This window comes from Centroberyx gerrardi, chromosome 13 (genome assembly GCF_048128805.1).
Source record: "Centroberyx gerrardi isolate f3 chromosome 13, fCenGer3.hap1.cur.20231027, whole genome shotgun sequence".
NCBI classification, from domain to species: domain Eukaryota; kingdom Metazoa; phylum Chordata; class Actinopteri; order Beryciformes; family Berycidae; genus Centroberyx; species Centroberyx gerrardi.
Window position 1 is genome coordinate 20,646,590 of NC_136009.1, and position 23,245 is coordinate 20,669,834.

The following is a 23,245-nucleotide window of genomic DNA, read 5'->3' on the forward strand; positions in this document are numbered from 1 at the left end:
TTAGGCCTGGACGAGCTGCCTCTGCTCGTCTGGCCCTTCTCATGGTCTCATGGTCTATATTTAAAGTCGTCCCGGCCTTAAAAGGTCGTGACGGTGTCTTGTGCATTCTGCCGAGTGGCAGCATTATTTTTGTTCTGTGGACTGCCGTCCTGTCCACTGCCCGCACCTCGCTGCTCCGCCTGGATTTTCACTTGCTTTAGCTACTTTTGGAATTGCACCGTTTTCTCTTGTTTTCAAGTTTTGGTGAGTGCTGTATTTTTTTATTTATGAGTCTGTCTCTCATTCTGATTAATTGTAATTCTGTTACTGTTTATGCCATTTGGCAATCTTAAAAATTCATGGGGTAATTAATAAGGCCTAAGGCCTACTTTTAATCACTTTGTTTTAATTGATGAACTAATTATTAGTTTTTATAAATCTAATTTTAGTGTCCTCACTAACAAGATTTTGTGAATGATTTATTTCCTTGTAGATTAGACCGCATGTGTAATTGTAGTGACATTTCATCCTAATTGAAGAAGAGCTGAAGAAGTAACTCAATATATTTTCAAACTTGGAATTTTTCCTTTTCAAAGTTGCTGGGTTTTGAGAAATGTTCTTTTTTCTGCAGTTTATGCCTGAAAGGCCTTGTTACAGTCCAGCTCATCTCCAACTTCTAGTCCAGAGGAAAAGGAGAGGCCCACACTACATGATAGCTGTTGCTCTCATGACCTTAGGATATAACAAACAGGAATTCCTGTTTTAAGGAAATAGCATTAAACCACTGCCATAAAATGTAGATCCTATAATCATTAAACTGACCTGTGGATAGATGGTGATGGGCCTGAGTCTGTGATTAAGCGGCTGGATGAGCTGTTCATGTTTCCAAGTAGTCCAAGCTGTCCAACTTGCACAGTGTAATACACTATTATTGACTGCAAACTAATTCAGACATCCCAGACTCAACTCTTACCCTTTTCCCAGTCAGCCCTTTGGAACTTTTCATGAGTCAGTCTGTCACATCCAGTCTTTGATCACATCACATCATCTTTTGCTGTCCAGTTCAACACAAAACATTTCATGATCCTTTGCCAGTGCCTGAGGTATTGATGGTCGTCTTAATGTCAGTCGCTGTCTTTCAAGATGTTGACGCTATGGGAAATATGATGCTGCCATAGTTTCTTACCTGCTGCTTCTTCATTTAATACAGTAGAACTAGATCATAACCATAACCTTTAATCACACAATGACAAAAATTTGAACGTCATCTTAACAACTTCCATTTTAACGAGAACCAGTTCCCTAAACCAACATTACCTAATACCTAACCACCAACTCCCAACTAAACCAAACCAACCCCCCCTAACCTAAGAAATCAATCTGTAATAATAACAATGAGATTGACTTGCAGAACTGGTAAGGTAAAGGACAATCTGACATTGTAAGTTGGCGGAGTGGCCCTCAGGATGTCAGCAGCGTTACATCTGTCGCAGAAGCAGCAGCATCAACAGCAGGAGCAGCAGCATCACTATGAGAGCAGCTATTACCTCAGCAGCAGGTCTTCTGTTAGCCAGCAGACTCACAGGAGCAGCCATGGGTAAGAGGATAAGGGAGTGAAGCAGACCGGGGTCCAAAATACTTATCCGAAATGGTTGATATTTGAAAACAAACGACAACAACAAAAAAAATGAGGCTCTCTTGGTGTAACCTGTCACTTCCATATACAGCCTCAGAAGTGATGCAAGGTGAATGAAACCAAGCAGACCTCTTTCAAATATTCAACAGCAGAATAATGTGCTTGGCCCTGGTCTGGAGTGAAGTGTGTGGAGCAGTGGGAGAGCTAAAGCATGCATCTCCAGGTGTGTTTTTTTATCATCTCTCTGCTGGTCTTCACCTTCCCTAGTTGTGCTTAAAAGTACATAACAAGCGTAATGTGTGTATGCAGTGAAGTGCAATATTTTTGCGTTTAATCCTGCTACGGTTGATTTATTGAAGTAGGAGAGCTGCTCTCACTCTAGTGCTTCGCAGCTGATGGATTTCCACTGCTTTGACTTGAATGGTGATTAGTGCAGAAAGTGTTACTCATCAGTCATACTTTCAGTGTGAAGACATGAAAGTATGATGATGAACATTCTTTGGACTTTTCATTGTTATATGTGTATTATCACTGTTTTGTTCAGTTAATTCTGTTTTTATGATTTCAGTAATATGTATTCTGTACATAGATTTAATGCAAATTTGCTGTGTAAATAAGCATCATGTCTTAAAGATCATAACCCATTTTCATGAGAACACACTTTAGTCTTCTTAGGGCTCATGTCATGTTTTAAACTATTGGATGTACGTAGTCACAGAGCTGCAAAAAGTAATTGGATATCAGATTAGGATTATCCGATAATACCCACATTTCACCCAGCCTTGACTTTATACCATAAGTCTGCCGCAGAGCCAAAAGCCTCTTGTTATTGGTACAGTCCCCATGTTTCCAGACACTAAGTGGAAAACCTTGAACAAACGTTACTCGAACTTTTGCGAGTGGTTAGATGTGGCTGTATTGGTCAACAATCCCTTCATTGTCATGCTGTTTTTCCATTTCATTTCATTTTCGATGGATTTTTGTGATTATGTTGCTGGAAGTAAATGAGGCTTGATCAAAGTGTGATCAAAGCCTGGAATAGGGAGTGTGTAAAAGGGGGTACTGCGCATCAAAGGGAGTCCAAAATCAAAGCCTGCCAAACGCAACGCCTTACATATGTTGGGCATACTGTGTCCCGTTGTGTCACTAACATTTGTCAGCATGTAATATGGCCAGCGTGCCTTTGTCCTTCAAGCTGCCGGTCTCACTGTACTTGCTGGAAGCGTGATATACTTTATAAATGGGGTCAGGGAAGGAATTTGAGCTGTAGTGAGTGGCTGCCAGGCATATTCATGGACAGCGGGGCTATTTCTGTTGGCTGGATCTGAGTAGTTGCCATTTGGCCAACTGTACAGACACTGTATGGAAGTCATGAAAATGTAAAATGTTGTACAATGACTGTCACAACAGTTTGATAGTTGCCTGTTTTGTTTAGAAGCAACTTTATCCAGTATCCTCATTTTCTAGCAAAGCTAATTACTCACTGAGTGATTCCGCTAGTAGTATCCCATTAGATTTTTCTCCTGATTGTTTAAGAATCTGTACTTTTAACTTGTTTCTGCTATAAATGATCAATTGCAAATACATTGATCTTAAACTTTGCGTGTAGCTTCACAGGCTCGGAGGGATCGAGCACTTTGTCAGCGCTAAAACTTTTTATACCCATGACTTTCTTTTACACTGCACCAAAGGCTTTCTCACAACACACCTGGTGAGTCAGCAGTTGAAATAAGTTCTTGACACTGCAGAAATCCTCTGTGAGGCTTTCTCTCCATCTGTCTGTCTGTCTGTCTCTGCTGTGCATTCAGCCCGTTCCTGTGACCCGATCTTCCCTCTCCAGTGTGGAATAGAGCTTTTCAAAGACATGTTACGCCACTACTCCTCTAGGCCAGACAAACAGAGACTAGGGCAGGCTTAGCAGACATTATGAGTGAATGCAGAGGCTCTAAAATGAACCTTGCCGCCCCGCTGCCATCCAACAGTTCCGGTTGTAACTATTTATAAACCAAGCTGACAATAGGAAGGCCTGAGAGGCTGGTAGGTACATTAGTCAGAATGTAGTACGGCTCAGAGTCCTAGAAGGTTGGCAGAAATACATCTTCCTTTTCTGACTAACTGGACCAGGTGTCATTCTCAATCTATCTTTATGTAACAGGCACATTTATTATAACTTTTATAACTGTAGAGGCAGTGTGTTTCATGCCAAGTGAAGCATCTTGGTCGTTATTGTTAGATTGCAGTTGCCCATCAACTTTTTGCTCCATGTTTATCTTTTATCATCAATTGTTTTTATCACCACAGACGATGTGGGCGACAACCAAAGCGAACATACAGAATATTTCAATTCCAGGACGAAGTCATTTAAATTTCAAACTGCATGCAAGAGTAAAATGCTTCTTATCCTCCTTTTTCAGGTTTTACAAATCTATCCAAAGCTCCTCACTAATTAGTACCAGAACTGGGTCAAATAGTAGTTGCAAGTAATTTATAGTGTTTGTTTTATATGCTTAGAGTACCGGATGAGTGGAATCGACTGCATTGGGGCATTTAACTCGTGCCAATTATTAGTCACAGAACGGTATATTAAATTAAGATATAATCTGGCATTTTAGTTGCATAAAATAAATCATAAGAAGTATTTGGAAATGCTATTTGGCCCCTGGTACTGTTTCAACTCTGAGTTTGTAATGCGAGTGATGTGAGTCTTGTCTCTTGCCGCTCAGCCTGAAGGTCTCTGTGAAGACAGCGAAGGGGCAGGAGGTGGTCAAACTGAGCCCACTACCCAAGAGAGCCAAGCGCACCTACCTGGCCATGGACACCGACTGCGAAGTCATCGGCTATGTCGTTCCTGTATTTAGAGCCAAGTGAGTGAGGAAGCTGCATGTGGAAGGGATAATCTATCAGTGATGCCAATTTTGTGATTACAGTTACCAACAGTGACCATATTTCTAAGACGTTTTCCTGTTTCGCTGTAAACCAAAGTCGTTCTCACACCTTGGCGGCTTGTTGTGTTCCAGTCATGAAGTAGTCCGGGGGCTGATGGAGGCCCAGGATGAGGAGGTCAGGGAGGAGGGGGTTAACTACGTGGCCATGAGGAACCTGTTTGTCAGGGAGGCCAGGGAGGCCATGGAGGTCCGGGTGGAGAAGAGAACCAGGACGACGCACGTCAGGGAATCTGCTGAACGCCTGGCACTGGGCAGGACGGTAAATACTGGTCATTGCTTGGGCTTTGTGGGCTTGTGATGTCCAATTTCAAGTAGTCTAATGTCCTATATGCAAATGTTCTGCTATACCAAGCCCTCAAATACTAAAACAAACAGCATGGGTTTACCCCTCACTACCTATCATCCCACAGATGGATGAGTGGGCAGAGTTTCGTAAGAAGATGAACCCAGACAGCCTGACCCACCCTCCAGAGTTTATTGTCAAGCCCCGTGGACAGACTGTCTGGGAGGGCAAGACTGTCAAGCTGCACTGCACCGTGGCCGGGTGGCCCAAACCCAGGATCGCCTGGTGAGAAATGTTCCAAGTTCACTGATCCTCGTCCCTCTCTGATTCACAAGAAATTGAGGCTGACGATGGGGAATCAGCCATTTACCGTCCAAAGCTCTCATCATCAGCCAAGTTTTTTTCCACAGTTGCAACATGAACACCAAGTCCTTTGTACAATTACAGACTTTGAAGTCAACGGACAAAATAAATCAGCTGTCTCTCTGTTGTCTTCAAGGTACAAAAACAATGTGCTCATTGATGCCAAGGCCCACCCCGAGAAGTACACAGTCGAGAGCAATTACAACATGCACTCCCTGGAGATCAAGAAGTAGGTAACCGTTCAGCCCACAGAGCCTTTGTCAGGATTCAACATGCAGTTTTACAACAAATTGTATATTTTACAGTGTAAATATTTATGGAAAACCCCCTGCAGAGTGCCAAATACTCATACAGAAGGAATAATTAATCATGTCTGCATATTTTACTTTCAGCTGTGATTTCTTCGACACTGCTCAGTATTATGCCTCTGTCCTCAATGTGAAGGGAGAGGCTTCTTCTGTGGCTACTATTGTTGTCAAAAGTAGGTAACTCTCCTTTTCCTGACTGATTATTGCTCCTTCCTTCTCTGCAGCAGTTCCCGTCCCCCAGTGCTTCATATAGTATAGGAGTCAAATAGCATTAGAGAGTCCTAAGGCTGAGACAGACGGTGTATTTGTCTTACTCTGCTACACTGGACTACAAACCAATTAGAAAAATCATACTCAAGTATGATAAGTGAAAGAGTTATTTTTGTGCATCATATTTCATTATTGTCAAACATACACTACCAGTCAAAAGTTTGGACACACCTGATTGAATGTACTATGTTTTTCTTTATCTTAAAGCCATTTTGATCTAAAGGCTTATGCTTAAATGCTTGAAATTTGTTTTTGAGACAAATATAAATCATGAAGTTGATGCCTATGTATGAATTTCTTTCCAAAGCCTTTGCCTTTCCATCAAGACAAAGGGCGGCTACTATAAAGAATCTAAAATATAAGATAGTTTTGATTCGTTTAACACTTTTTTGGTCACTGCATAATTCCATTTGTGTTATTTCATAGTTTTGATGTCTTTACTATTATTCTAAAATGTGAAAAACAGTAAAAATAAAGAAAAATGCGTGTGTCCAAACTTTTGACTGGTAGTGTATATATGATAGATCTCTCATGTTACTGTTACAGCAAGGTCACTGACTCAGATATTTCTCTGCAGGGTTCCAGGAGGGCGAGGAAGCAGGTCCTCTTGATCCTAAACCACGTGAGTCAATGTTAAGATTTTTATTTAGCTCTCAAATAGAACTTAATGTTTTCAAACACACACATATTTTTTTTCTTTCATTCCCGCAGATGGTTTCTGCGCTGAACATGGTGTTACCTTTGAGGCGACCATCATTGACAAGTTCGAAGTGGCCTTTGGCCGTGAGGGCGAGACGCTGAGTTTGGGCTGCACTGTCATCGTTTATCCCACCGTCAAGAAATACCAGCCTGATGTTGTGTGGTACAGAAACTGTAAGTGGAAAAATAAAATGTAGATTAAAAAAAATGTAATTATGTGCCCAGGAATCCATTGCCTGTAACCAGTTCACCATATGTAACTAATCACACCTCTTTCCTTTTTGTCTTCACTGGTCAGCTGTGGCCTTGAAGCCCTCTAAGTGGGTGCACACCCACTGGAGTGGGGAGCGTGCCACCCTCACTCTTGTCCACCTCAACAAGGAAGATGAGGGCTTGTACACCCTGCGCATCAACACCAAGTCTGGCTTTGAGACCTACTCTGCCTACGTGTTTGTCAGAGGTAAAGCCCCTACTGGATAGGATATCATCAGCTGAGGATGGCAGTCTTATTGCAAAATGAGATATCTACCACTTAAAAAGAGTGACTCCTACTCTTACAGAAAGATTTGTAGCACAAAATTAAAACCAACAATGGTACTTTGTAAAGGATAGAAGGTAATTCGTCATTGGTTGACAGAATAATGAATATAACAAATTGGATCCCCTATATTTTAGAGATGATGGATTTGTTCAGTTGCCTAATGGAAACAGAATGACTCTGTTTTTGTTTTGGGAAAGTGAAAAATGTGCTGTAGTATGTATTGGAGAATGTGTTACCGAGCTTCAAGTCTGTGCCAAATTATACTGTTGTGAACGATACTGTTGTGTGCAGAGCAGAGCAACATATTACAGGTCACCAAACAGTTGGACGTGGTAGAGAGCGGTTCACAGCTAGAGTTATCCGGTGACTTCACCCCCATCTGCTGCGTCTTTAAGTGACATCCCTCTCCCCACGGTGTTGGGTTTCTCTTGTGGAATGTTGCTTCTATATCTGTCTCCACATCAGAAAAGCCAACACAGAGAGTGTGCACTGTTTGAACTGAAAATCGGCAGGTTTATGCACGAGAGGGGGTCTTGGTCAGAATTTCCCTGAATGTGAACTCGATGTGAACGACCCCGTTGCCTGCAAGATCTTGGATAGCTGCAGCGCCACACATACTGTAAGGCCATTAGTAGGTCAGAGAATGGAAACTGGGTTCTAAAGTGGGTATGTAATAGAGATCGGCCTGATTTAGAAGCAGCACTTCTCACAAGTGTGTCCCTTGGTGTGTGTGTATGTCCTTGGGTGTGTGTGTGTGTGTGTGTGTGTGTGTTGCTATGCCAGATGCCGATGTGGAAGTGGAGGGGGTTCCCGTTGCCCCCCTAGACGTGCGCTGTCATGATGCCAACAAGGACTATGTGGTGGTAACCTGGAAGCAGCCAGCGATGGAGGGCAGCAGCTCCATCCTGGGATACTACATTGACAGGTCGTCAGCTCACTCCTCTGCCATGGTTCTGCACCATTTTGTGCATGTATTACATATCCATGAAGAGTAGTCAAGATGCCCGTGCACAGCCACTTATAATCAGGTGCTGGTCGGTCGCAGGAATAGAAAACAGTTTATATAAAGAAATTATCCAACTGTGCACTGTGAGGCTTCGCTAAAATATAAAATCACATTTATTTTTCTTATAGCATTTGCAAATAGCTCCTTTTATAAGCCTATTTGCAGTTGGATAATTTCTTTATATGGACTGTTACATGTTAAGAGATTTAAACATTGTTTGCAGATGAAATTGTGATGCACTTTCATCTGCTTCCTAGGCTATGGCACAACCCTGGAAACATTGGTCTTATTTTCCATACCTCTTAGAATAGAATAACTTTTAACGCCGCAAGCATATGGCAATATCCCAAATTTCCTCTACACTTCCACTCAGCTGGCACAGTAACAGCTGAATTGTCCCTCTAGGATAAATAAAATACCTACCTTCCTACATATACATACAGTATATATACTTATCTACATAGTTATCAGTCAATCATTCAGTCACTGTGTGGGCAAATAGCCTGAAAGCACTACAAATCAACTACATACCAGTCAAGTTCAGGCGTGTGACAGACGTTGCTTAAAATCACCACATAGGAAGGTTATAATGCAGTGGCGGTGTGTTTTCCATGATAACTGAGTTACAATATTGCATGTACTGTTCACAAATCTAATGTATGTGTGTGTTTTGCTGGCAGGTGTGAGGTGGGCACCCACCACTGGGCCCAGTGTAACGACGCCCCAGTCAAGTACGCCCGCTTCCCTGTCACGGGGCTGGTGGAGGGGCGCTCTTACGTCTTCAGGGTGCGGGCGCTGAACAGGGCGGGGGTCAGCCGTCCCTCCCGTGGCTCCGAGCCCGTGGTAGCCATGGATCCCTCCGACAGAGCCCGCCTCAGAGGTGAGACACACACACACCGGGGCTATCAGAGTGCTGCTGACACACTGCTGCAGAGCCAACAACAGAGCTGTTCAATCTATGTCTTTTTTCACAGCTGGCCCCTCAGCTCCTTGGACTGGGATGATCAAATTCACAGAGGAGGATCCCACTGGTATGAAAACCTTTCACTCTATTATCACTGATAATAGCAGGAAAGGGATAGACTCTGAAGGGCTCATCTTGTCTGACATTTTAAGCTCCAGGAGGTTCAGCGTTTTATAGAGGCATGGCATTTTATCGTGACATTTCACTGACTTAGATTTTCATGGGAAACCTAACGTAAAGGGCTTGACCTGGTTAAAATTACTTCCTCCAAATGATGAGAGCTTCCTCTTGCCTCCCCAGTGGGCGTGGTCCCAGGAGAACCCAGTGAGGTAGTGGTTACCGAGGCAACTAAGAGCTACGTGGTGCTGGGCTGGAAGCCCCCTATCCAGAGAGGTCATGAAGGGGTCATGTATTACATTGAGAAGGTGAGAAGAGATGGATGACTCAAACTGTGTCTGCTGTGTCTTTGTCTGTCTGTGAATGTTTTGATGCAGCATTCTCTGTTTTGCAGTATAAGCCACACCTGCAGCTGCATAACAGCTGATTTAAATATTAATGCACTAAATGAAAATCACTACTCATACTGCTACTATTTGTTGCTTAGCAACCACTTCATTTAGCTACTGTTTATGAACTATATTACTTGGGGACAGAATGACATTTAATTTTTTCTATCATGTAAGTATTATCAATTAACAATAGAGGATTTATTGAACAATTGTGTTCTTTCTTTTTTTTTATACAGTGGTGTGATGTTATAAAACCAATGAGCTACTCAACACCATACTTTGCGTTGCTCCTAATACCCTCTTCACTAAAATCATTCTAAGTCCTCTTGTGGATTATTGCTTAATTAAAGTACCGCTATATGAAGACTAGCATATGGAGACTTTAGCACCCTCGTACCTTTTTATGGTAGATATTTTTTTTCATACAGTACATTGTTTTAAAGTCTACTTTCTCTAGGAACATTCAAAAAGAACCTCTTGACATGTTACGTGCTGTTTCTCTGACATTTCGCCGGCCCTCTGTCGACCCCAGTGTATTGCAGGAACAGACAACTGGCAGAGGGTGAACACCGGTATGCCAGTCAAGTCTCCCCGCTTCGCCCTGTTTGACCTGGCAGAGGGCAAAGCCTACAGCTTCCGTGTGCGCTGCTGCAACTCCGCTGGCGTGGGCGAGCCCTGTGCACCCACGGGAGACATCACTGTCGGAGACAAACTAGGTGAGCAGGCAAACCTTCTACATCAAGTTTTTGAGGACGTTCATGCATTAGTTTGTTGAGCAACTATTCTATTTCTATTTCTATTTCTATTTCTATTTCTATTTCTATTTCTATTTCTATTTCTACAGTATGTTCTTTCTTATCCTAATCTGTTATATTCCCTTTCTGCTCACTCTAATTGCTCTCTAAAGGTCTTAGCTGTTATTCTGTCTCGTTTCGCAGCTCTTCCACTTCTGTGATCGTTCTAAGGTCACAGAAATATTATAAGGGCACTAAGACCCGGACCATTGCACCTCTTATTATTGGATGTTTGTAATGATCTTTGGAATTTAAGCTTATTTTATAGTTACACTCAATTTAAGGCACTCTGGATAATAGCATCAGCTAAATGCCTAAATGGAGAAATCTGTCTAACATAGAATTTGTTCTTTCTGTCTTTCTTTCTTTCTTTCTTTTTCTCTCTCTCTCTCTCTCTCTCCCTCTCCCTCTCTCTCTCTCTCTCTCTCTCTCTCTCTGAGCAGACCTGCCCTCTGCCCCAGGCAGTATAGTGGTCACCAGGAACACCGACACCTCGGTGGTCGCCTCCTGGGGGGCTTCTAAGGAAGTCGTACACCTGGTGGGATACTATATTGAATGTTGCGTGGTGGGCAGCGACGTCTGGATGCCTTGCAACAACAAGCCTGTCAAGCAGACCAGGTACTTTACAGTTAAAGACATTGCTGGGTTGATAAAGTCACAAGTTACTCAACGTTTAAAAATGATGCATTGCGTCCATAGTCAAAAATAGCATCCAAGAAATGTTTGCATAACTAGAACTCCAGTCTGCTGAATGTCACATGTCTTTTTCATACTGGGAACAATTTTGTGTAATGTATTTTGCAAATCTGAATTCCTTTTCAATATGAGCCTCCTGATATCTTTTCCTTGACTGTGTCCAGGTTTGTGTGCCATGGCCTGAGTACCGGAGTAAACTATGTGTTTAAGGTGAAGGCAGTCAACGCTGCCGGATACAGCCAGAGCTCCCCCGACTCTGATGCTGTCGTGGTGAAGGCCGCCATCGGTGAGTGCCTCCATCAGTCCCCATCTCCCCTATTCTGTTTTTCACTTTGTCTGTAGCATTCAAGCCATACTCTCTCCCTCTGTCCCATTCTCCCAGCTGTTCTCCTTAACATTTATTTATCCAGGGAATGATTGCTGAGACTCTTTTTTTCCAGCATCACCCTGCTTCACATTTATACAGTTCCAGCTCACATTCACTGCAGTCTTCTCCTGTTTGCCACTGAGCCACTCTTCCATACTCATCTATTTTCATGACCATCATTGCCATTCCACCAAACCTTTTCCCCCTTTTTTAACCAAACAACCATACCCTTTATTATTTTCATTCTCATTTTTTTAAATATTATTTTATTTATTTATTTGATCAGTTATTTCATATTGTGTCAGTGTTGTCACTAAGCACTTTGTAACAATGTTAAGAAAAGTGCTGTATAAATAAAGTTATTACTGTCACTTTTATTTTTGCCTTTTTAATTTTCTGGTCTAAAGGCTTTTGCTCTGATACAGTTGGCTCCCTGTATCCTTCCTTGCCTCTCTATTCTTTTTCATTACTGAGCCTCAGAAACAAAAGTGGCATATAAAACTATTATATACTGCTGCTGATTGATGCTGTTTGCATGTGCCTGCCTGACCTACTACTCACCACTAACACTTGTCTCTGGATCTTGTCATTTTGTTGTTTTCCCATGTCTTACATTTATCAGCGAATAAGATAAATAACAAATTAGACCTTGTACGTTGCTTTTACTTTGTGTAGGTAATATATTCTTATTGATTTCTGTGTAAATGTGTTTTTGCTTGAGTTCTGTTTTGCCATGTGATAACTCTTCAGGGTGCCTGTTGGTGCATGGCCGCGGTGAAGGCTAAAACTTTGTGTTCTTAAAGAGCATGAACCTAATGAGCGTCTCAACTGGCTTCTGGGAATTTCTTAGCTCAGAAGCTACCCTGCTTCTGGTCTGAAGTGTAAGTACTTTATCAGTTATGATAACCCTAGAAAAATGTCTTGTTTGTATGCCCGAAGCATGTTGCCTGTTCGAGTGTAGCGGGTTGTAATGGCTGTAATAGCTTAACAGTAAACAACAGTAAGATCTGCACAATGTTTGGCTCACCTGAAATGCTTACTCATCTTTGCCAAGCCACCTGTGTCAGATTAAATCAAGGCAAATCCAGATCAGACAGCTTTGAAGCCTGAAATATGAGTATAGTTTTAATAAAAGAAAAATCTCCCAAGTTTGCAAAAACCTCTTCAAGACTGGCTGCACCTGAAGATTCTTTTCTCTCCTTTAACATAATGCTTCAATTGTTCATCTACAACAAATGCTGACCAGTGTCTCTCCTCTCCTCTCTCCCCAGCTGTCTCTGAGAAGCCGGCCGGTGTGACCCTGCTGGAGGCTGCCAAGGACTACATGATGCTAGGCTGGACGGAGCCTGCAAACAACGGAGGAGCCGATATCAGGGGATACTTTGTGGACTACAGGACCGTGAAGGGAGGAGTGTTTGGAAAATGGCATGAGATGAACCACAAGGCGGTGACCACCAACTCCTTTAAAGTAAGTTCTTGTACTTCTACTTGGCACCCATGGGCCAGATTTCTGCTAGAATCTGTTGGGCCTGATTAGGCTTTCTTTTAAGTAATGGATGAATTATTACCAGTCACATTGTGTAATCACTGACTGCATTTTGTCAAGCTGGCAGGCAGTTTGACCTTAATGTCATGTTGTTTACAAATGATGAAGCAAAGAGGAGATCATCTGCTTTGTAATCTGTTTTGGAATCGAACTGTTGCTGACAGTAATAGGATTTCATGTTTTGCCGGCTCAAAACAAGTTTTTTTAATCAATGCTAATTCTCTGTGTTTGCTTCTCTTCAGGCCGAGAACCTGAAGGAGAACGTCTTCTACGAGTTCCAGGTGCGTTCGATGAACATGGCAGGCGTGAGCAAGCCCTCTCTGCCCAGCGCCGCTCTGGAGTGCAAGGAGTGGACCATTACTGTTCCAGGTACAAGAGTCAGAATCAATAAATTCACCAAAGCAGAATAAATGTACAGAAAAATTGTGTTTGTGGCATTGTTGGCCGTCACATGTCACATAAAGGCTAAAAGTCAGACCTGACCTGATCCCAAACCACAAACTACAACACACACATTTAAATGTGAAAATGGGAAGTGTCTACTTTTAAGCAGACACTACATGAAAGTGGCAGATAGCAGTTCTATTCAATAGTCCCAAAATAATCCCCATATTATGCAATACTTTACTCTCTCTCTCTCCCTCCTTTCTCCCCCAAGGGGCTCCTCTTGGTCTTCATGTGCTGGAGGTTCGTGACACCTCCGTCGTGGTCCTGTGGGAGCCGCCGACGTTCGCGGGCCGCACCCCTGTCAACGGATACTATCTGGACATCAAGGAGGCGTCGGCCGGAGAGGAGGGCTGGAAGGCCGTGCATGAGAAGGCCAACAAGCTGAAGTACATGAAGGTGAGGAGGATGAGTAGATTATTACCATTTGCCTTTTTCATTTCCTCATTCTGCAGCTGTTTGTGCGATCTGCTGATAGTCCCATTGTAATTTGAACGATGTGTATCTTATGAAAAATCGGGTGAAATATGAAAATGTTCCAAACTTAGCGGTTTAAATTAACCTTGTGCAAAGCGATAAATGTTTTTCTGTGTTTGAGGTGAAGTAATGAAACGTTTCCCCATTTTAGCATGCAAAACACGTGTTAATGCATGTGAAATAATGAAAACTGTGTGTTCAACTGTTTCTCCTCTCCGTCTCTGATTCAGGTGACCGGCCTGAATGCTGGTGCATCCTACGTCTTCCGTCTGCGTGCTCAAAATCTTGCTGGAGTTGGAAAGCCTTCAGCAGCCTTAGGTCCAGTCCTAGCCCAGACTCGCCCTGGTGAGTGGGATTTATTATGTAATGCACACACTCACTCACACACACACATACAAACACATACATTCACTCATATAGGGTTCCTACGCAGGTCAGGAAAGATGGGAAAAGTATAGAAAAATGCTATTGCTCAGTACCGATGCAGGACTTCCATTTTTATATACTTGTATTGCCACCCAATATATTTTGATATTAGCTGTTGTAGAGATCAATCTTAAACTATGAAATAAAATGGGCTAGTAGACAATCATATTCCCTTGCAATTATCAGTATACATTATATTGAAAACTGATCAAAATCTATCTGTAAAGCATGAATTTAAGGTATTATAAAATGGAAAGAAGGTATGGAATTTTAAAACAGAAAATGTGTAAGAACCCTTTGGACACACACACACACACGCACACTCCATGCACAATAACTGTTTATTCTCCCTCCCTCAGGCACCCATGAGATCATTGTGGACGTCGATGATGATGGCGTGATCTCCATGATCTTCGAGTGCTCTGAGATGGCCGCTGGCTCTGAGTTTGTTTGGTCCAAGAACTACCAGACCATCACCGACACCTCTCGCCTGACTATTGTCACCGAAAAGGGCAAGTAAGTACTGCGTGTTTGCCCATGTGAGCATGGGCACCTCGCGTCCCTGTACTCTACTGCTCCGGTTCGAGACTAGTATGTGAATGTGACAATCTGTCTCCGCTGCAAACATTTCTGACATTTTTAGAATCCATCTTGCTAATTCACGTCACAGCAGCTGTCACACCGACTCAAAGTCTTGTCTTCCGCGCTATTCGGAATGTCCTTCCATTTTTTTTAATGGGATCCTTTTCTCCCTGTGTGTCCTCTTCCTCTCCAGGTCCAGAGCTATCTTCAATGATCCCTCCCTGGAGGATCTGGGCACCTTCTCCTGTGTGGTCACCAACACTGACGGCATCTCCTCCAGCTACACGCTCACTGAGGAGGGTGAGTCAGCCCGGTCTTGGCGCGGCCGGTTCCTGTGTGTCTGAAACTTGATTCACTTTTTATTTGTTTGCGTGACGTCAGCGCTCAAGGAGGTGAGGAGGGCCTGAAGTGTTATGCACTCCTGTCTGTAATCCGGTTTCAACAGCTGCATCAAACTGACGTCTGCTACACATAGGGATGCGTGTATTTGTCTCGAAGGTCGCGTCAAAGTGTTTTATGCTATATTGCTGTCAGAGTTGCTAGATTGTAGATGACCCTTGGCACTCTCGACAGCGTTCACTATAAACTATTTTAAAATACTAGCTATTAAACAGACACAAGGTTGAAAAGCAGTTAAAGGAGATTGTAGTACTGTTAGTTTGAGTGAAGGAGATTCGAGAGTTCATGGCATTCACCCATTTTGTTATTGCTGTTGTTGTTGTTGTTGTTTGGCAGGTCTCAAACGTCTTCTGGACATCAGCTACGATCACAAGTTCCCTGGTGAATATCCTACCACATCACACACTTTGTTAACACCACATTTGCTTTTTAACTTATCAAGAATATAGCTTTCATTCATCAAATAAAGTTCTAGTTTTAGTTAGCGTTTGTAGAATCTAATTCAGAATCACTTCATCACCAAGTATCATAAATATACATTGCATTGCATTGGTAAAGGAACCAATGCAATGCTGTAGTTACCAAGCTATAATTACACTATGTACCATGTATATAGTAACTATACAGCATAGTATAGAGTTGTAACTACAAGGGTTTCTTATAAATCTCACTCTATGCTCATTGTGATGCTCTCCAGTTATTCCCTTCAAGAATGAAATGGCCATGGACTTGCTTGAGAAGGGTCGCGTGCGATTCTGGACCCAGGTGGAGAAGTGCACCTCCGCCTGCCAAGTGGACTATGTGTTCAACGACGTCATCGTTACTCAGGGAAAGGTAAAGGAACCAATGCAATGCTGACCAATGCAATTTCTACATCTCTCACAGTAGAGCTTCCATACCAAGGCAGGGAGTAATACTCTTAACAATCCTTTTTTCAGAATCTAATTTGTCTCTCATGGTCATGTTGTGTTGTACGTCCACATCTAGTGTGGATCATCTTCCAAAGCTGATCCTATACTACACCTGACCCTGTTGGGTTTGGGTTTCTGTATGCCTTATTGCAGAAATATACAATGAACTTTGACCAGAACACCGGCATCATTGAGATGTTCATGGACTCTCTGGAAGTCACCGATGAGGGAACCTTCACCTTTAATCTGGTGGACGGCAAGGCCAAGGGTACAACCAGCCTGGTGCTCATTGGAGAAGGTAAGTCTCCTCACGCAATTTCTACTTCCATATTGATACTGTGCTTTTATTCAAAACAGCACACAGATTTGTGAGTGTATTCATGTTAAGTGTGGAAGTGGAATAGAAACGTTAACCTGCGGATTGTTCAGAATGCTAAACACTGGATGACTTGAGTGTCCATCTCCATCTCACAAATACTCTGCTGAGTGTATTGCAGTTGCTGCAGTTAAAGTGTCTGTCCATGGAGGGGCAGCAGAAGACAACCTTTCCTCACAGTTTTATGGCGTCTTCTTTATGGTTGATGGAATTGACTTTTTGATGCACTGTGTACCTGAATTCCCACCATAAAAAAATGGGTTTTTATTGCAAGGACTGAGAAATTAGTGATTAACAGCTCCATGTTCTTTGCTGTTGTGGTTATCCAGAGTTCAGGGAGCTGCAAAAGAAATCTGAATTTGAGAGGGCAGAATGGGTCAGGAAACAAGGTAAGAGATTATAGATATAGAAGACTACTTCCAAATATGCCTTTTTACATTACATTTTTTTTTACACTAATAGCACAAATAAGTTTCAATAATTACTTTTCACTGGCCGCCCACAGGTCCTCACTTCGTTGAGTACCTTGATTTCACTGTTACTCAAGAATGCAATGTGCTGTTGAAATGCAAGGTAAGAAAAGTACTTTAATTGTACATTGTGAATGTTGTATTAATAGATTTCTGTTGATTTACAATACGATAGAAATAGTAGAAATATGGTTTATGCAGCTTTTTCCCTTGTCTCTCTTATCATTGCACTCCACAGATAGGAAACGTCAAACCAGAGACTGAGATTAACTGGTACAAGGACAGCCTTGACTGCGAAGAGGATGATGAGGATGCTAAGAAAATCGAGAGACAGGATGGTGTGCTGACCTTTAACATCGGAAAGGTCAGGCCATTAGAGGGAAGGCGCACCTTGTGGGGAATTGTCAACTCATGAGTAGAAAGCTAAAAGCAACGCTTCCAACGCAGCTATGCTTCCATTGCAGATCTAGACTAGATGCTTCACTGCCTGCTCTCCCTCTCTGACACACGGGTCATAAATGATGAAACATTGTTAAAAATATTCATGTTTCAGTGTATTGCTGTAGAGCCACTGGAATCAGCATGCCATACTTTAGAATCAGTATATATTGGGTGCAGTTATTTAAGGTGATGCAACTGAGTAATTTTTGCTAAAGCTAACATATTTTGATACACTCATATGCTATATTTGGTTATTTATGAATTTTTGACTCTTTGCTCTTCAACATTTATGCCCATATAGTATAAATTAGGGATGGGACGATATGCTTATCTCACGATACGATTCAATACACAATATAGGTTTCACGATTCGAAACAACCACATTATGATGTAGTAAATAAAAGGTCAGTGACAACAAAGTCTGACTGTGCAGAATTATGTTTATTTCTGAGCCACAAATCTTTCTAGCAATGGCATTGGCTTGCTAAAATGTAAACAATTTAAAACAATTTAAAAATGTCATTACAAAGCACAAATAAATTGAAATTGTGATGGGCAAGCCATCTCAGTTGTGATTACTACAGCAGAATAAAATGAAGCCAATATCACGATTCATTTTTCTGCCCCACGATACGTATTGTCACATTTTTGTATTGCGATATATTGAATTTCGATATTGTCCCATCCCTAGTATAAATATATGGTTTATCCGTGTGTTTAATTATTGTACCCAACAGTTATAACACTGTTTGTACTCAATAAGACTGCTCTGGCTGCCTTATTCACCATATGTAAACATTTAATTAAGGCAAAACTGTCCTTTGCTTTTGAGGATATAAAGCTGATCTGTCAGTCACTGCTGGTGCCAGAGGAGTTTGATTGATGTTTCAAGGTCCCTGTACATTGAAACTGTATAAACATAAAAGAGAGGGTTGGAGTCATTGCATGTGCTCAGGAGAGGCGGCCTTGTCATCGCCACTCCTGTCAGTAGCGCTTTCATTAACTGGCTTATCTACTTGTCTAATTTACAGTGTGTTATTAAGCAAGAGAAAGAGAAAGAAACAGAAAAGGCGGGGAAAAAGAAACCTGCAGAGGACGTTCCCCCACCACCACAACCCAAAGTCTGGACATATACTTTGCTGCCATAAGTTGTCGCCGATAATCTCTCCATGTGTCCTCCTCGTCTTACCTTTTCCATGTTGTTCCTTTTTAAAGCCTGCAGCATCCTGGGCAGGAGAAAAGCTTGCCTTTTCGGTTTAGTCGGTCTCTGTCTGGCTGTCCTACTGTTTTTTTATCTGTCCCAAGAATTACCTGGATTCCCCTCTCTGTTTCGAAGGTAGAAGGGAATTCAATGCTGCCTCGAGGACACTAACGTTGCTTTTACTTCAAACCCTAGATCTCCAAGAAGGACGCAGGTGCTTACGAGGTCCAGCTGAGGGACGAGAGAGGCAAAGATAGGAGCACATTCAATCTGACTGATGCAGGTAACTTCTATCTCATTCATTTCATAGTTTCACTGTATGGAAAGTGTAGATCTGTGCCATTAATCTTGCAAAAAATATGATGATTTAAGTGGATACTAAATGAACTACTATTATCATCTCTTTCCAGGCTACCAGGCTGTCATGAATGAGCTGTTCAGAGTTATTGGTGAGTAATACTTTCAAACTAAACACTTACCAAGTGGCAATGTTACATCAGTATCTTAATTTCTGACTAACTATGCATAGACCGCAGGCTGAAGAAAACCATAGAAAAAAGCAGAATATGCTTTTCATTCATTTCCCATGGTGTGAAATATTAACAGCTAAAGTATAAAGCATTTCATACAGTATTTTATGCCATTATTCTGCCTATACAAGCCATATGCCCTCCGTGGGGCATAGATAAATGTAGCTATCTGACGCTTTTGTTCCTTTCCCTGCAGCCAACTCCTCCACTGACATCAAAGTCCTCAGCACCGAGCACGGCATCATGCTGTACTCCTTTGTCACATATTACACTGAAGAACAGCGCGTCGGTTGGCTGCACAAGTATGCATATCAACCTTATTCCCTTGCTGTATTTTGCGTCATTTTCTATTCTTCTGTCTTCTGACGCACACACATCCATTTTCTCCTCGTGGAATTGAATATCTCTTGTAAACTCTGTAGTGTAATGCAGTCGCTCACAAACCTGGGTCCTGGGACTGCTAGCAGTCTTTGAGTGTGATCATAAGGGTCCCCAGCACTATGAGAAATAGTTTAATTTCACCAATATTTTTAAATATTGCACACTGAGAGAATATATGAATTGGGCTATTTTTTTTATCAGAATTGTCACTCTCATCTGTTATCTCCTCACCTGCAGTGTGGACAAGTGTATAGTCTTCTACTAAATTATATCAAAACCCCATAAAATGTCACATATAGGGGTCCCATGGACAAATAAAAGTGGTGGTCCATTGTATATGTGGGTCCTTGGACTGAAAAAGTTCTCGATCCGTCGGTTTAATGGTTTCGGTTGTGTACAGAGGTCAGAACCCTCATAATACAGGGATGTGATTATGCAGAATTTAGGAGTTATTAGACACACACCGGCAATTCATTTTTAAGGTGGCATTACTGTTTTCCTGTTTTGAACCTACTTTTCTGTGTACCTGATCACATCCCTCTATACCATCAGTATATAAACAGCCTCATATTCGTCTTAGAAGCTCATCTGTGTGTCACCCGTTCTCTCTGTTAGAGATGCTAAGATTGCCGCCTCAGAGAGAGTTAAGGCCGGAGTCACAGGAGAGCAGCTCTGGCTTAAGATCAATGAACCCACCGAGAAGGACAAGGGCAAATACACCATGGACATCTTTGATGGCAAGGACGGTGTTAAGAGGGTCTTTGATCTCTCTGGCCAGGGTGAGTAAGAGTTTGAAATCCATAACGTCCAAATGATGCAAGTGCTTCTGCTTTAGATCAAAAAGAGAAAGACTCAAGCCCCATGTCACATAAACTTGTTCATTCAGTCCTTTTTTCGTAATGTGTAAGAGTGTCGTAGAGTGTGTTAATTATGTTCCACCCATTGAACTGAATAATAATGCTTGATTTATTTTGATGCAGCATGGGAAGAGGCATTTGAAGAATTCCAGAGGCTGAAGTAAGTAAACAAACTCATTTGACCTGAACTTACTGTTATGTAATTTTGTATTTCTATCTATATGAATGAAGAGGATATTTATACAAATAAATAGTGACCGGTCATAACAAACTTAAAATAGACTCCATGTACTTTGTGTGCCCTTTTAGCGGCACTCCACTCAAAATGCATTTCCTGGCATTGTAAAGCATGGTAACAAAACAAAAAGTTATCTTTCTGCCTATGATACCATTTTGACATGCTTCTGACAATGTGTGTCTCCTTCCTTCCTTAGGGCAGCAGCAATCGCAGAGAGAAGTAAGTGGTTATTTATACTTTGGTTTGTCCCAACAGACATGGACACTTTCTGAAATTATGTAAGTGTTCTGGACATAGAGGCTACTAGAGTTTTAATGGAATTTTTAATAAGAGTTCAATGGAGCTGAAGATGTATGGCTCTGATAGTAATCATTATATTAAGACCTCATTTACGTGAATCCATCAGGAATGGTTGTTCTGGAGAATGAGATGTCCAAAACTCTGAAATATGAAATTGAAAAAAAAAAGAAGAAGAAGAAATTCCTAACCGAAGCTTGTTTAAAATATGATGCATGTAGTACAGTTGTGTATATATATTTTAAAATGTTTTAAGGAGGATACTTTACGGTTTAAATGTTTTTATTTTTATGCATCAACAACAAAACGCATACAAGCATGTACTGTCACTATAATATAATCTAACATCCGTCGCTCATTAAGTCCTTTGAGTACACCTGTCTGTTTGAATGTCTGAGAGTCGGGTAAATAATGTGCTACTATATGATTCCATTAAGTCTATGGGACACACAGTAGGAAATTGGTTTTACTTATACAAATAATACACAAGTTGGAGAGTATGTGACTGACGGATGGATTGGTATTTGCTTCTTGACTCACTCTCACATTTCTTTTCTAGACCGCGCTCGCGTTATTGGAGGCTTGCCAGATGTGGTTGCAATCCAAGAGGGCAAGGTAAATAGATTAGATATTCACTCTGTTGATTTACTGTGTTCGTTTATCTCTCTCACTCCTCCTTCTCTCTCGTCCCTTTGAGCATGTTGTGCCTCTGAGCATTGACGAGAAATGTTTTGAATTCCGATTTTGTATGACAGACACGCACAAAAAACAGACTAACAATCAAACCCTCCCCCCTTTAGTCCCTGAACCTGACTGGCAACGTCTGGGGTGAGCCTGTACCTGAGGTGACCTGGATAAAGAACGACAGGCAGCTGGTGGCTGACGACCACTACGCACTCAAGTTTGAGCACGGGAAGTTTGCCAGCATCACCATCGCTGCCGTCACCACGGCTGACTCTGGCAAATACGCCCTGCTGGTCAAGAACAAGTACGGAACGGAGGCCGGCGAGTTCACCGTCAGCGTCTACATCCCAGAGGACGAGGAGAGCAAGGAGAAGAAAGAGTAAAGGACGATGCAGCGTAACTAGAGAAAGCAGAAGAGATGAATGACTGGGCTATCTCCAAAGCGTTTTACCCCGGTGCATGCCTGTGCACCAAAGCAGTCTAAATAAATGATGAATCTGGGAGGAGAATGACAGTGCTTCCTTCTGCCTCTTACATGTGCTGGGCTAAAGAGCTTTGGGCATTGCTGGTCATGGATGCGAACAAGGAATGTGGTACGGAGAGGATATTTGTGTGCTTGTAGTTGCTTGACATGTCTTCTGTCACTTTTGGCCGCTGTCAGCAGTTTATGTATAACCATGGGAGATGGTCGACCTGTTTAGGACACTAATCTTCATGTAAAAAAAAAAAAGAAAAAAAAAAGGAAAAAGCAAAGGCTGTTGTTTTGGCTGCTGTCTTACTACAGTGTTACAATATAACATTTGGGTAACCTTTGACCTCTCAAAACAAGTCACCCTGAGGGTTATGTACTGTGAAAACAGAAAGGAAAATGTTGATGTCATGAACTTTTTACTAGCTACTTGCTCTGTGTTGTGCGGCTTTGAAAATATGTGCCTGTGGAAACAAGTGACATGTTCCACTGAATAGAGCTCTCGGTCTCTATCACTAAAAAGCTAGTATGTTTTTATTGTACTGTGTGTATTTATGTAATGTTCCCTTGATGTCTCATTTGCAACCTAGAAGTGTCAATCATTATAAGAGGTCATAGGAGAAGTGGAGGAGGTAAAGTGTAAAGGCATGCAAAGTGAGTGTGTTAACTGCGAGTGTGTTAACACAAGCATGACAGTCAAAACTGGTTCATTCTAGGTGTCTCACACAGCCTCAAAGCTGTATGCAATCTAGTCACTGCATACGTTGCATACTTTTGGAGGTCTGCAGGCTTTGTCAAAGGAACTAGTTCTATAAGCATAACACTGTCAGAAAAATGTTGTTGAAAGTTGTGTTTCAGGTACAATAAGGGGAGCCACACAGGTTAACCAGTACTGCCTTAAATGGATGTGCGTGCCACCGCCACTCTTGTAACCAGCACTGCCCTCCAGCATTTGGTTTGAGGTTGTTTATCTATTGAACAAGTTAAATACAGTCTGTTCTCCTTATGACACACGTATTAATAAAGGTACACTTGCTTTAGAGAAGTTCCCCTTTATTTGTTTTTACATCACCTGATAGACAAGATTGAGAGAAAAGCCTTCAATAAGTCAAATGATTTGGTTTGCAGAAAGCTCATGGGTCATAATGGGAGCCT

General features: G+C 41.9%; 1 protein-coding gene across 1 annotated transcript; it reads left to right on the forward strand.

The window, feature by feature from the left end:
* Positions 1-1,411: 1,411 nt before the first annotated feature.
* myom1a (myomesin 1a (skelemin)) lies at positions 1,412-23,109 on the forward strand. Its single transcript, XM_078287457.1, has 36 exons — positions 1,412-1,576; positions 4,339-4,479; positions 4,633-4,819; positions 4,971-5,128; positions 5,343-5,435; positions 5,599-5,687; positions 6,362-6,406; positions 6,496-6,657; positions 6,782-6,943; positions 7,808-7,949; positions 8,711-8,910; positions 9,005-9,061; positions 9,295-9,419; positions 10,036-10,219; positions 10,741-10,915; positions 11,158-11,279; positions 12,632-12,828; positions 13,149-13,275; positions 13,565-13,749; positions 14,058-14,172; positions 14,613-14,769; positions 15,029-15,135; positions 15,571-15,615; positions 15,932-16,068; positions 16,299-16,443; positions 16,851-16,910; positions 17,027-17,094; positions 17,230-17,355; positions 18,830-18,917; positions 19,045-19,083; positions 19,361-19,466; positions 20,161-20,324; positions 20,526-20,562; positions 20,837-20,859; positions 21,497-21,552; positions 21,738-23,109. The coding sequence occupies exons 1-36, from the start codon at positions 1,446-1,448 to the stop codon at positions 22,002-22,004; spliced, it is 4,422 nt and encodes a 1,473-aa protein (XP_078143583.1). The 5' UTR covers positions 1,412-1,445; the 3' UTR covers positions 22,005-23,109.
* Positions 23,110-23,245: the final 136 nt, after the last annotated feature.